Genomic DNA, 13,623 nt, shown 5'->3' on the forward strand with positions numbered 1-13,623 from the left:
TGATTATGGGTATTGTTATAATGTTCTTTGTATTGTTCAAGTCTTTCCAAATTTTAAATAATATTGTTGCAGCTATCCTTCTCATAACTGTTATGCTCTCGGTTTCTCTGGTGTAGCCTTTGGAAGTGTTTTTACATGATCCCAAATACACAAACTTATTTGCCACCTCAAAGGTAGCAATTTGTTGTTGTCCTGATCAGCTGTATAACATTTCCCTTGGCTGCATTTGTAGTCAAATGATATTCTCTGATCACTGTCTCAAGCTTCCTCATGATCTATTCTTGTTCTTTTTGAAATTAAGTATGCTGCCTTCCCATTTTTCATGGAGCTTTTGCATAAAGTCATTGCAGATGTATAGTATGAGGGGCAAAATGTACCTCTTTTGTACTCATACTCTTCGAATTTTTTCTTCTTGTTCTTAACCTTTTACCTTCTGTACAAATACAGTTTATTGACTTTTTGTTCCAGATGTTTTAGTATATCCATCTGTCATTATGTACCATAAATTTGCTGAATGCTTTTCTAGGTGATGTATTCATTGGCAAATTCTATACAGAATTTGACATGGGAAACAATAGGATTGGCCTTGCTAAAGCACTGTAAAAAAGAATACTTTGTGTAGTTCACAAACAGCCTTATATATATATATATCGGTTTCTTACCTTATTATGTTTTCATTACAGGTTTCCCAATTGGGTCAGACTGTTTGCCTGTCAGGATTCATGGGCATTGAAGTTCCTAGTGGACCATTGTGGATTCTAGGTGATGTATTCATCGGCAAATTCTATACAGAATTTGACATGGGAAACGATAGGATTGGCCTTGCTGAAGCAGTGTAAAAAAATACAAAAAATACTTTGTGTAGATCACAAACAGCCTTAAATATTGAATATCGCTCCAGAGGGTTATCATGTTCCTTATGGACTGGTCACCTTAAAATATTTTAAGAGATACTGTGATGCTATTTTCTTTTCATTGTTCCTTTGGTTTCAAACAATATTACTAAACATAAAGAATAACTCTACATGTGATGCAGTTTGTGTAAATAGGTGATATTTTAGATTAAGTAGTAGCCTCTCTCTAATCACATAATATTTGAAGGTTATTTATGTGTAGAATATGCTGTATGTTGTTATTGTAATTTAATTACAAAAATCTGTGTATAATTGAGTCTAAAACAATAAATGCTCTTTCCTTAAGCATTACTTTTTTTCTCATTTATTGAATGTGTTTGTCACAAATGGTTTAATATTCTATGTAATTGATTAGAATTCAAGAAGGGGATCTTCTTTATATCGTAGAATCTCTGTAGTTCAAATGTCCACACAGAAAATAAAAAGAAGAAATATTTTGGTATGTTATACAGTAAAAGTCTGCTATAGAGAGTACGGTATATACAGTAGAACCTCGTTAATTTGAAGTCGTTGGGATGCAAAAATTGGACTTTGAATTATGTGATTTCGAATTAACCGCCGCTAACTTGAAGTTCAGAAATGCCAACCACTGCTGCATCACAAAATATTCTAAGATCCTTTATAGCATGCAATCACCTTTATTCACAGTTAAACCTTTCACATGCCATAGGGAAAAAATTCCTAAATGTATCCAACAAGGTCCATTTATTGAAATAATGCTCTTGGATAACGCCATACACTGTCAAACATAACCTCACACCCGGGAAAAATAAAACACAATTCAAAGACAAGGAGTATGGTAATCTACTGTATATGCACAACGCAATTTAGGCAAATAGGTTATAACCTACTTGATTTAAGTACCGTATAAAGCACTTGCACAGGGGAGCCAACAAGGCTGTCCAAATTGGAAAAACATTGCACCAACAAAACAAACTGTAAAAACCCAGACACATGTTGGAAACACATGGCACCAACAAAACAAACTTTAAAAACCCAGGCTTATATTTAAAACAAATATCAAGAATAATAGATTGTACAGTACCTGAATAGTTCACAAATGTTTAATGATACAGTAGGGCTTTTTTTTTTTTGTCACACATTTGGCTTATTGCCTTTTAAAGAAAGAATGTATGAGAGGTTGCTTCATCTTTTTTTTTATAAACACTAGCTACGAACTGCTCCATATGGGCCATAGCCTTAATTGTAGTGTTGTCAGCATCACTTGCACCATCACTAAATCCAACACGGCGAGAGCGGCAAGTACATCATTCTTTGACGGAATAGTTGCCGCCTGCACCGTATCTTCGTCGTGTTCAACATCAGCTGTTGCTGTATCTTCCTCTGGCGTCACGTGATCACAACTGATCGTCATGCCGGGATCCCGCTCTTCTGAAGTAGTTTCCGCATGGTCTATGGCGATGTATTCAGAGAAAGTCATACCAACATCGGACTTTTACCGTAACTCCTCCCATTCATCTTCATTGTCTTCTTCTTCTCCTCCTTCGTCTTCTTCATTTAACGAACCAAAACCACACTTAACGAAGCAGTTCTTGACTGTCGATGAAGGAACAGAGTCCTAGGCAACTGTTACACTCCGCATTGCATCAATTACGTTCCACTTGCGTATTTCTCCCGCCGGAATATTTATAGCAACTTCCCGGAGAAAGTAACGCACCAGTCGCTTTTTGTAGGCACGTTTCACAGATGAAATTATGCCTTGGTCTAGGGGCTGCAAGTAGCTCGTAGTGTTGGCCGGCAGAAAAAGAAGACGCACATGTTTTAAACTTAAATTCTGTTTGTGTGCAGCACACTGATCCAACAACAGAAGTATTTTCCTGTCCTGGCATGCCATTTTGCGCTCAAGGCATACCAGCTACTCCTCAAAAATTTTGCCTGTCATCCAGGGATTTTTAGACGACTTATATTTGCACGGAAAGTGCCTGATACCCTGAAAACATCACGGCTTCTTGAAGTGCCTATGATGAGGGGAGGAAGTCTCTCCTTTCCGTCCGCATTGCAACACAGAAAGACTGCGACCATATCCTTGTAAGATTTTCCGCCATGGCACTTCTCTCCCTTAAAACCATAAGTCCGTTTGGGCTCGGCATTAAAAAGCAATGCAGTCTCATTGGCATTGAAGATATTGTTCGGTGCATACGAATTGATTATGTGAGCCACGTTTTCTCACCAACTGTCTGCATCACTAGGGTTCACTGATTCGGCTTCTCCGCAGACTGCCTGCCATGTGATATTGTGCCGTTCCTTAAAACGCTGAATCCACCCGTTCGAAAACTGAAACTCAAGACCCATCTTCAGCGCCAGTTCATTCGCCTTCCCCTTAATAATCTCGCCATCTAAAGGGATATTGTTTGCCCAAACATGCCAAAACCACTCGATCAATTGTACTTCAATATCAGTGTGTTTAACTCCTCAAATGCGCATTCGCTTTGCTGTATTTACACCCTGCATTTCCTGAGCTTCTATGCTCTCACGATTTTTTAAAAACGTTGAAAGTGTGGACACAGGAATTCCAAAGTCTTTAGCTATTTCAGTTTTCGTTTTTTGTCCTTTGTCGACCTCCCTTATAATTTTCACTTTCTCGCAGAGTGTCTTTGAAGAATACTGATGCTTAGCCATCGCAACACAAAAAAAGGTACACACGTGCCCTAAACTATCATAACAATAAACTGAAAAACAGTATTAAAAAAATATAACAACTTCGAAGTTTATAACTGCACACTAAAACTTTAAGTAAAATGAGTAACTAGAAGAATACGAAAGAACTATGATTTCACTAGAACTTGGCAACTGAAGCACGCTGTAGACACACCAAACTCAAAGTGAAAGTGCAGAAAGATACACGTTCCGGAAGACGCGTTCTATCGTGACGCGGAGTTTTTAAAATTCAAATTACGCTGGAGAGTATTATTTTTAACAAAATGAAGGACAATTTCGAATTAAAAGCCTGAATTTCAATACTGGGACCAACGTTGTTCTTCGAATTACGAATTATCCGTATTTCGAATTAAACAATTTAAATAACATGCAAAACCGTACCTCGTGTTTCCGGGAACGAGAGATTATTTGAATTACGTGGCACTTTGAATTAACCGATTTTGAATTATCGAGGTTCTACTGTAACTGTAACGAGAACCCTGTTATAACGACGAATTTGGTCCATCCCTTCAAAATTCCTATATTAAAATGCGTATTATCCTTCAGCTACAGCGAGAGCCCTATCATTGATGTATCCATTATTACAAGCGATTAAGCGTGCACGATTTCTTCCTGTACTGATATTTATGCACCCAGTCATTGTACGGTACTGCACCTTTGGTATCGTTTCCTCGCTATGTCCACTAGCGAACTCTCGTCGACATTCGAAGGTACTGTCGGAATCTATTAGTAATACCTGCCGACTGCTGTTCCGTAAAGAAAAATGAAAGAGGAGAACATGTTTTCGTACAAATGCTTAAATAGCGTGTCCGATAACACTTGTTAACTCGTTAAAGATAAAGGCTGAATAAGCGATCGCTAAATTTTAATGCTAAATACTGCAATTAAGATATGGCAGAGTGCATCATTGATTACAGAGGTTAGTTTATATTTTCTCGCGTCCGTTAAATTACGGAAAGGCTATATATTGTAACCCTATCAACGATGTCCGTACTTAATTCAGTGGAGAGCATGGGTCTGACACCAGGGCGTGTACGGTCCGTGCTTAGGAAACGTCAGAGAGAGGGTAGCACAGTAAGTTCTCATAGTTTTGAAATTTTCGTTTATTCAAAAGAAACGAGCGAATCAAATCACCTTGTCATAGATGAACAGCTGAATTTACAGAGTCCAGGTTGGAAAATGAGGACACCATCCCCACTGCATTGGCGTCGAGGATGTCCCGTGATGACGAGCTCCTTCCCCTCACCATTGGACACCTCTCTGCACCATGGAACTGTATTATCCCTCAGTGGTCGGAGGCTCGAACCAAGGAATCTGATGACAGGCGAAGTACAGCGCAGAATGTATAGTTAATTGTTGTTGTTGTCGGAGAGGTTATGGGCTCTATTATTTCACCCAGCCACTACACTTATTATCGTGATATTACACGTATAATGCGAAATCACACGCAATTAGTCCACTACGAAGGTCACACGCAATGAATTTCACTACGAAGGTCTCAAGAACAGTTGAGCATCGGGTCTATGTACACACCTTAAGTAACGCGAAACATAACAAAGGAAGTGCGTAGAAGCAAAAAACAGTGGAAGCAGGAGTATGTAACGGTGCGAACAATAAACAGACAGTAATTTACAAATGAAGATGAGTCATCCAAATATTGATTGATAGCATGTATTAGAGCAGGAGACATATCGGTAAGCAAGCAGGAGACATTGGTGGGGAGAGCTTTCTGAAGACTGAGAAGACGAGAAATAAAAGCCGGACGAAAAGAATCATACACAGGGCACTGGAATAATAAATGATTTACATCAGCACTCAGAGTACCACATATACAGGAGGAGTGGGGGGAGAGGTTAAAACGATGTTTATACAGAGGAGTAAGAGCATGGTTAAAGCGAAGACGACTAATGTTGGTAATGTGACGGCGAGAATAGTTACCGTTCAAATACCAAGGATAGGTAGGAATACAAGGCTGAATATTGTAATAATAGCGACCTTTATAAGAAGCTGATCTAGTCCAATCTTCTTGCCACTGACCATAAGCATAATGTTTAAGAACTGGATAAAAATCGGGTAGAGGAACTGCAAGGTTAAGTAGGGATTTGCCATCACGAACAGCTCGCTTCGCGAATAAATCCGCCTGTTCATTCCCATAGATACCTATATGACTAGGGACCCAGACAAAAGTGAGAACCACCCCAGATTGATGCAAAGTATAAATGAGACTTTTAACATGATACAAATACCAGTTAAAAGAAAGATGAGATGACTGGAGCGACTGAACTGCACTGAGGGAATCCGTATAAATAGCGGCGTTAGGTATAGAATGATGCTTAATATACATGAGAGCTTGACGAATAGCAAAAATTTCCGCAGTGTAGATAGAAAAGTCACTGGGTAAACGATAGAGTTCAGCAACATTGGTATTGGCAATATAGAACGCTGCTCCAACGCCAGAAGAGTTTTTTGAGCCGTCTGTATATATCTGGACGCCAGAATCACTTAGAGCAAAACGTAGCTTCTTAAAAGGAGGGCCAGGCAACGAAGAACCAGGAATAGAAGAGGAAAAAGAAGATGTAGGGGAGATAATGATAGAAGGGACAAAAAATAAACAATCAAAATTTACTGAATAAACGGGGGAAGAAGCAGTGCGTAAGATAGTGTTTTTATAGGAAAGAAGAAATTGATATGCATACAACAAAGCAGGCATCTTACGACGGCGGGCCTGTGAAAGAAGAGAATATTCATCTAATAACTGCAATTTAGGAAGCAATGGGTGTTCAGCCAGAGCAAATCTTTTAAGTAAACATTTAGATGTTATCATTTTACGGCGAATGGGAAGAGGGAACTCACCGGTCTCGACAAGGAGAGCATTAGTAGGGGTAGACAACGATGCTCCAACACCAGTTCTCAGAGCTTTAAATTGTAAAGTATTTAAGTGGTTAAGAACAGAATCCGACGCAGTATCTGTAACATGCGCACAGTAGTCGAGTCTAGAGCGAATAGTAGCGGAATATAACAACTGAGCTGTGCCAGGGTCAGCACCCCATGATCGTCTAGTAACCACTTGGAGAATTTTAATATACATATCAGAAGAATTACGTAACTGAGTAATATGATGTTTCCAAGATAACGAGCGGTCTAGCATAACACCAAGGTATTAATGGGAGGAACAAAAAGGAATGACATGAGAATCGAAAACAAGTGGCTCAGAGTTAAACCTACGCTTAGAGGTAAAAAACATTGCACAGCATTTGGAGGTAGAAAGTTGAAGACCATGGAAAGTAAGCCATGTAATGACTTGCTCCATTAGCTGATATATATGGTGACGACACACATCGACATTACTATGAGAGTAATAACGAACGATATCATCAGCATAAAAAAGAATGCGAGCTTTTTGGGTAACCAATTGTTCAAGATTACTCATATACCGGTACAGGGCGAAAAGCAGACCACTTAAAATGTCTCCCTGAGGAACACCGACAGATGACAGACGACAAGGAAGAGAAGAATAAGCGGAGTGAAAGTTTCCGATACGTAAACAAATTACGCAAGATGTGGAGAAAATGAGCAGGAAAACCTTTCTGTGCAAGATTAGTCCAGAGAAGATGCAGTGGTATGGAGTCAAAAGCTCCTCGTATGTCCAAAAAAATAGCAATAAGACAATCCTTACGAATTTGCGCTAATAAAATATCAATAAGTAAAATGTTAATAGCATCTTGAGCACAACGACCTTTAAAGTAGGCGAATTGATATTTGGGAACCAAATTATAATATTCAAGAGACCACAGGAGTCGTTGAAGGAGAATTTTTAAAAACGTCTTGCGGATACACGAACCAAGGACAATCCCTCGAAAGCCGTTAGCGTCAGTTTGAAGTTGACCAGGTTTGGGGATAGGTACTAAAAAAAAATCATTCCAAGAGGTAGGAACAGAAGTAGTGAGAAGTATATTATTATAGAGAGCTAATAAAGCTTGTTTAGCACGGAGAGGGAGAATCCGGAGCATATCATATGATATATAATCAGGGCCCGGAGACGAACTCTTTGCATTACACAAGGTGGCCTCAAGTTCAGAAAGGTGTATAGGTTTGAGTAATACAGAAAAGCGGGAAGAGCATGGAGACAGGGGGATAGTAAAATCGGGCACGACATAATTCATTCATTCATTTATTTCAATTAATTCCAACGAGCCTGCAGGCTCATACATAGGAATTGTACAGGACATTACATACTGGCGGGCACTTACACATCAAAATATAGTTTGTGTATATAAGATAATTAGTAAATGGTTGAACATATAAACACATACAATATATAAAATATGTACATCATCAATATGAGGATTACAGAGAATTATTTCTGACTGTATTTACATTTACGTAAGATGAAAGTTGCAAAGGTACAAGAATGGATTATGGAGTATTTTCATTTACATAAGAGTTGCTGAAGTACAAGAATAGATTTCAGATTATTTACAATTACATACCGTAACACAAAAGTTGCAGACGTACAGGAATTGATTACAGAGTATTTACAGTATATATACATAACACAGAGTTGCAGAGGTACAAGAACAGATTACAGAGTATTTACATTTACCTAACATAAAAGTTGTAGATGTACAAGAATAGTTGCGGACAGTTTGCAAGATTGTTTGGGAGAATGCCTTAAATGACATCTGATATTTTGATTTAAACAGCACTGTACCTTTCCCAAAAATAATGCTTGACTCTTTGTTTGAATTTTGCCAAAGTTGATGCTGTTTTTATCTCCACAGGGATGTTATTAAATAACTGGATCGCAGAGAACTTCAAGCTGTTTATACCATATTTATAAGAGCAAACATTGTATAAGGCAAAGTCATTTGCATGCCTAGTACTATATGGATGGTTGTCAGAATTCAGAGTATATGTAGTGTTGTGTTGTATAAATTTATGTTTTATTTTATACATGAGTACAGCTGTATTAAATTCTGCACTCATGCTTAGGGGTGGTATTTTAGCACTTAAGTATAGATATTTTATTGGTGTTAAGTAGGGAAGATTAAGTATATTTCTAACAGCTCTATTTTGTACTACCATTAGCTCATTCAAGTCGGACTTCTTACAGCGCATCCAGATTACATTCAAATATTGTAGGTGACTATGAATTAAAGAGTAGTAGATGTGTTTTAGAAGATGTTGTGGGATAAGATAACTAAGTTTCTTTAAAATTCCTGCAACAGGTGTGATCTTTTTAGTAATGTATTCAACATGGTCTGTCCAGTTCAAGTTCCTATCAATCACCAACCCAAGATATTTGACAGTTCTAACTAGTTTTATTTCAGTATTCTGCATATATATTTTACTGTGTGGGATTTCATTCTGACCTTGTTTTGTCATTATCATATAATTAGTCTTTTGCACATTAATAGTTAATTTATTTGCTTGAAACCAAAAGCACAGAGTATTGAGGTCTTCCTGCATATCCTTAACAATGGAGTCTATATTACTACCAGTATAGAACAAGTTTGTGTCGTCGGCATACAGTGTGATACGTCCTTTCAAGCGGCAAGTTGCAATATCATTGATGTAGACTAGGAAGAGAATCGGCCCTAATACTGACCCCTGTGGAACGCCATGGGTTACCCTAATTGCTGAGCTCCTACAGTTATTCAGCACTACATACTGTTTTCGATCGGACAGATAATTATCAAACCACTTCAATGCAACACCACGAACTCCTGCTCTCTCTAATTTAGCTAACAGTCTTTCATGGTCTACTGTATCAAAGGCCTTCTTTAGATCTATAAACAACCCACCAGCAAAACTATTAAAATCTATTGACTCTTGCAGCATATTTATGAGATCTACGGTTGCTATTTCGGTGTTAGAGTTCTCACGAAAGCCATATTGTGCATTGTAAAAGAAATTATTTTTGTTTAAAAAAGTGAGAAGTCTCTTTTTAACAATAGTTTCTAATATTTTGGAGATTATGGAAAGAATACAGATAGGCCTGTAGTTACTAGGATTCCTCCCGTCCCCACCCTTGAAGACAGGAACTACTTTAGCTACTTTTAGCTCACTAGGTAATGTACCAGATGCCAAGGATTCGTTAATGATATCTGTTAGCATCCCACTTAAAGAATCCTGGAATTTTTTTAGAAAGTTGGCAGATATACCATCCTGCCCACAGCTACTCTTGTTTTTTAGATTTGATATTATAGATCTTACTTCTGTTTCATCAGTTGGATATAGGTAAAATGAGTTCAAGTAACTAGGAACTGCAAGTGTTTCAGTGCTCTGGGGAGGGATTGCTGAAGCCAGGGTTTTAGCAATATTTGTAAAATATAAATTTAATGATTCACATATTTCCTGACTGTCTGTAATTATCTTGTTATCTATTTCTAGAGATGTACAATTATCGCCTTTTGTTGTTTTTCTGTTATGTATGATTTCATTGATTATTTTCCACGTTTCCTTTGGGTTCTTGTTATGAATTCTAAATTTTTCAGAGTAATATTTGTTTTTTAAGCTCCTTTTTAGATTTGTCACATTATTTCTACACCTGCGATATTCCTGATTGAGATTGATGTTATTCTTTAGGGTGGGATTTTTAAGTTTTGCATGTAAAATGTCACGTCGCTTAATAAGGCTGAGAAGTTCAGAAGATATCCATGGCAAGCTACCAGTTCTTTGTGTTCGATGACTTTGTGCTTTCTGTTTTTGTGTACCAAGCGGTAGCTGGTCAATAAAGGAATTATACATTATGTCAATTCTACTAGTAGTGTTGTTTATGACTTTTGTGTTATGTTCAGTGATATTACTACTTTCAGGTCTATCATTATTTTGGTCTACATTAGTTGCTTTCAGCCTTTTCAGTTCAAGCGATTGTGATGGAGATTTAGAATTTGGCAAAAGAATATCAAATATTAATATATTATGGTCACTTATATAGCTACCAACATTTGATAAATAATAATATATTCCAGAATTATTTATAGACACATGATCTATTAAAGTGCTTGTGGTATCACATATTCGTGTTGGATATACATTATTGCATTGCTTGAAATCATAGCAAGAAAGCAGGTTCATGTATTTTCTTTTTAGTTGGTCACTAGTTAAGATATCAATATTCGTGTCACCCAAAAATAGGCATAAATTGTTAGTTGTTTTACTTAGAAAATTTTCGAGGGATGCTAGAAATGGTATGGCATTATTCCTATTTGGGTTATATCCTGCAATTAAATCAATACTTTTATATTTACTACTACTAAATTTATCCCTATAAATTTCAACCCATATCAAGCTATGATCAAGTTCACAATTCATTTTCACATTTGCTTTCCAACAGTGCGAAATGTAAATACCTAAGCCACCTCCAGCTTTGCCGTCTCTGTGTGAAAAGATGCTTCTATAATTTGGTATATTATAGTATTTCGCCTCCTCACTTTTTACCCAAGTTTCTGTCACAACCAATATATCTACCTGGCCTATAATGTGCAACAGAATTTCTATTTCCTCAAGTTTGTTTCGGATACTCCTGCTGTTTAGGTACAAGCACCTAACCGCACTGTAAGATTTTGACGGGCCAGTAGAGCTGTTTCCGTCCAGGTGAGAAGCAACTGTATATGAACTGATGTTCTGTAAAACAAAATTATTTATGGAATCGTATTGTATTTCATAACAGCCTAATGGAAAAATGGAATATTTGTTGTAACACTTAGGTACTGCCATTAACGAGTGTTGGTATGATATCTTGGCTGTGCCGTTACACTTGTGTCTTCGCTCTGCAACTTTCTAATATCATCAATGCTCCTAATTCGCACTGATCGATGGTTTTCAGTCCTCCGTACGTAGATTTTGCAGTCCCTTGTCCAAATATATTTATATCCATGTTGCCGTAGATCCCTGGCCATCTTGTGGAGATATTTATTCCCCGATGTCAGATGTTCGTTGATATATACAGCTCGGTTAGCTGCTTGGATACCTAAATCTTTTGAGCTTAGTGTTGATTTATTCTTCCTTGCTGCGAGCAGCTGATCCTTCTTTAACCGGCTGCAAAATTTTACAAGGAGAGGAGGAGGGAGTTCCTGCTTCTTTTGGGGTAGACGATGACACGCATCAATATCACTGTCGGTCACTTCGACACCGAGCGCATTGCCAAGTGCTTTCACAACTGCGACTGGATTCTCGTCACCAAGCTGAGGCAGTCCATGAATTTCTACGTTGTTCCTCCGGACGTACTGTTGGAGGTCTTGATTTTCCTCTCTAAGCTTAGAGACTTCTTCGTCTGCTATTGTCTTTTCCCTTTCGAGGACAGCAACCTTAGACTTCAATGCCGCTACTTCTGCCATAGCGTTTTTAAAGTCATCAGTTATTTTGTGCAGCTGACGCTTAATATCGTCAAAACTCTCAGCACAGAAGGTCACCGACTTTCTAATTTCTGCTTGTTCAGCTTCGATTCCTTCTAGTTTACACAACCTTTTGTGGATGTCCCTAACTACAGATTCCATATCCCCAAGCTTATGGTCACTCGGCCCTACAGCCAGATCATCATTCACACTATCACACTTGCCGCAGTACCACTTCTTTGATTTGTCCTCAATTAGTGTCTTGAATTCCCGTTTATTTAATTTAACACACGCTCTGTGATGTTTTCTATGACACTTACCGTCACAGATGATGTAGTCGTCCTCGGCAGTAATTGATTTTATGCACGAACCACACACAGCTAGTTGCTTATTGCCCGCCATCTTGGATCTAATCTAATCAGGAGTGAGGGAGTTGAGAAAGATAGATAGAATCTGTGGAGGGGTGACAGAGGGTGGAATGTATTGAGAAGCTCGGGTAAGAGAACGAATTGCACTCCATAAGTGAGAAGACGAAGTATGAGCGTTTAGGGAGGAAATAAAGGATCACCATGCAGCACGGCGTTTAGAAAGAAAAACTCGTCTAGTATAAGCAATATGTTGTTTAAGACGGAAATAATGGTGGGGGGCTAATGTTTTCCTATATATCCGGAATAAACGGCGTCGTTTAAGAACCAGATTATGGCACTCTGAGTCCCACCATCGTAAAAAGGAAGAGGGGCGAGCAGAGTGGGAAGAAATAGGTTTATAGGGATGATAAAGATCGAGATAATCTTGTATAAATTGAAAGAGAGTAGAAAAGGACAAAATATTATCCGAAATAAGCTCAACACGATGGGTAACATAAGAAATAAAAGATACTCTATCAAAGTGACGGAGAGAGCGAACATTACTGATACATGTAGGAGCGGAAGAAGAACTAGGAAACCTACCAAGACCATACGTAAGAATAATAGGGAAATGGTCGCTAGAATGTGTATCAGTAAGACGGTGCCAAGTTACAATCGAAGCCATTGCAGGACGACATAATGATAAATCCACAGCACTGGGAAGAGAGCCGGGGGGAGTGAGGCGCGTGGGAGAACCATCGTTTAAAATGACAAAGTCATGCGATTGGGAGGCAGTGAGGAAATAAGAACCCAGGGAAGTATCACTACTGCTTCCCCACATAGAATGATGAAGATTAAAGTCCCCTAAGAGGAGAAGCTCGTTATGAGAAGAAAATTGCTGCAAGAATCGACACCATTGAATGTGAGAAATAGAAAGAACTGGAGGGCAATAAAGGTTAATAATGGAAAGGCGATTATATGAGATACCAAGAACAAATGTATGGGGTATACAATACGAGATATCAAGACGTTGATAGGATAAACTACGGTGAATAAATAAAGCAACACCACCGTAACCAACACCATCACAGCGTTCAACATTAAAGCCATTTAAAGAAAACTCAGAGGATGGGGAAAACCAAGTCTCCTGTAATGCTATAATGAATGGGGAAATTTCATTTATCAAAAATTGTAACTCATACCGTTTAGAAGGAATACTCCTAGCATTCCACTGCAGGATACGTAGCATCTAAAGAGAACATAGTGTGCACACAGTCACGAAGCTTATAAAGTGTATGTGCGACATGTGGCTGGTCCCCTAATAATTGAATAAGTTGTAGAAAT

At 38.2% G+C, this 13,623-nt stretch overlaps 1 protein-coding gene across 1 annotated transcript in view; it reads left to right on the forward strand.

Moving 5' to 3' along the window:
• cathD (cathepsin D) overlaps nucleotides 1-1,205 on the forward strand; it is a 45,891-nt gene extending 44,686 nt beyond the window's left edge. The window contains exon 9 of the mRNA XM_067143019.2: nucleotides 684-1,205. Coding sequence (XP_066999120.1) covers nucleotides 684-839 — 156 coding nt within the window. The 3' untranslated portion in view covers nucleotides 840-1,205. The remainder of the gene's footprint in view (nucleotides 1-683) is intronic.
• The last annotated feature ends 12,418 nt before the right edge of the window (nucleotides 1,206-13,623 follow it).

The sequence above is a fragment of the Anabrus simplex genome, chromosome 3 (genome assembly GCF_040414725.1).
Source record: "Anabrus simplex isolate iqAnaSimp1 chromosome 3, ASM4041472v1, whole genome shotgun sequence".
Taxonomy (NCBI): Eukaryota; Metazoa; Arthropoda; class Insecta; order Orthoptera; family Tettigoniidae; genus Anabrus; species Anabrus simplex.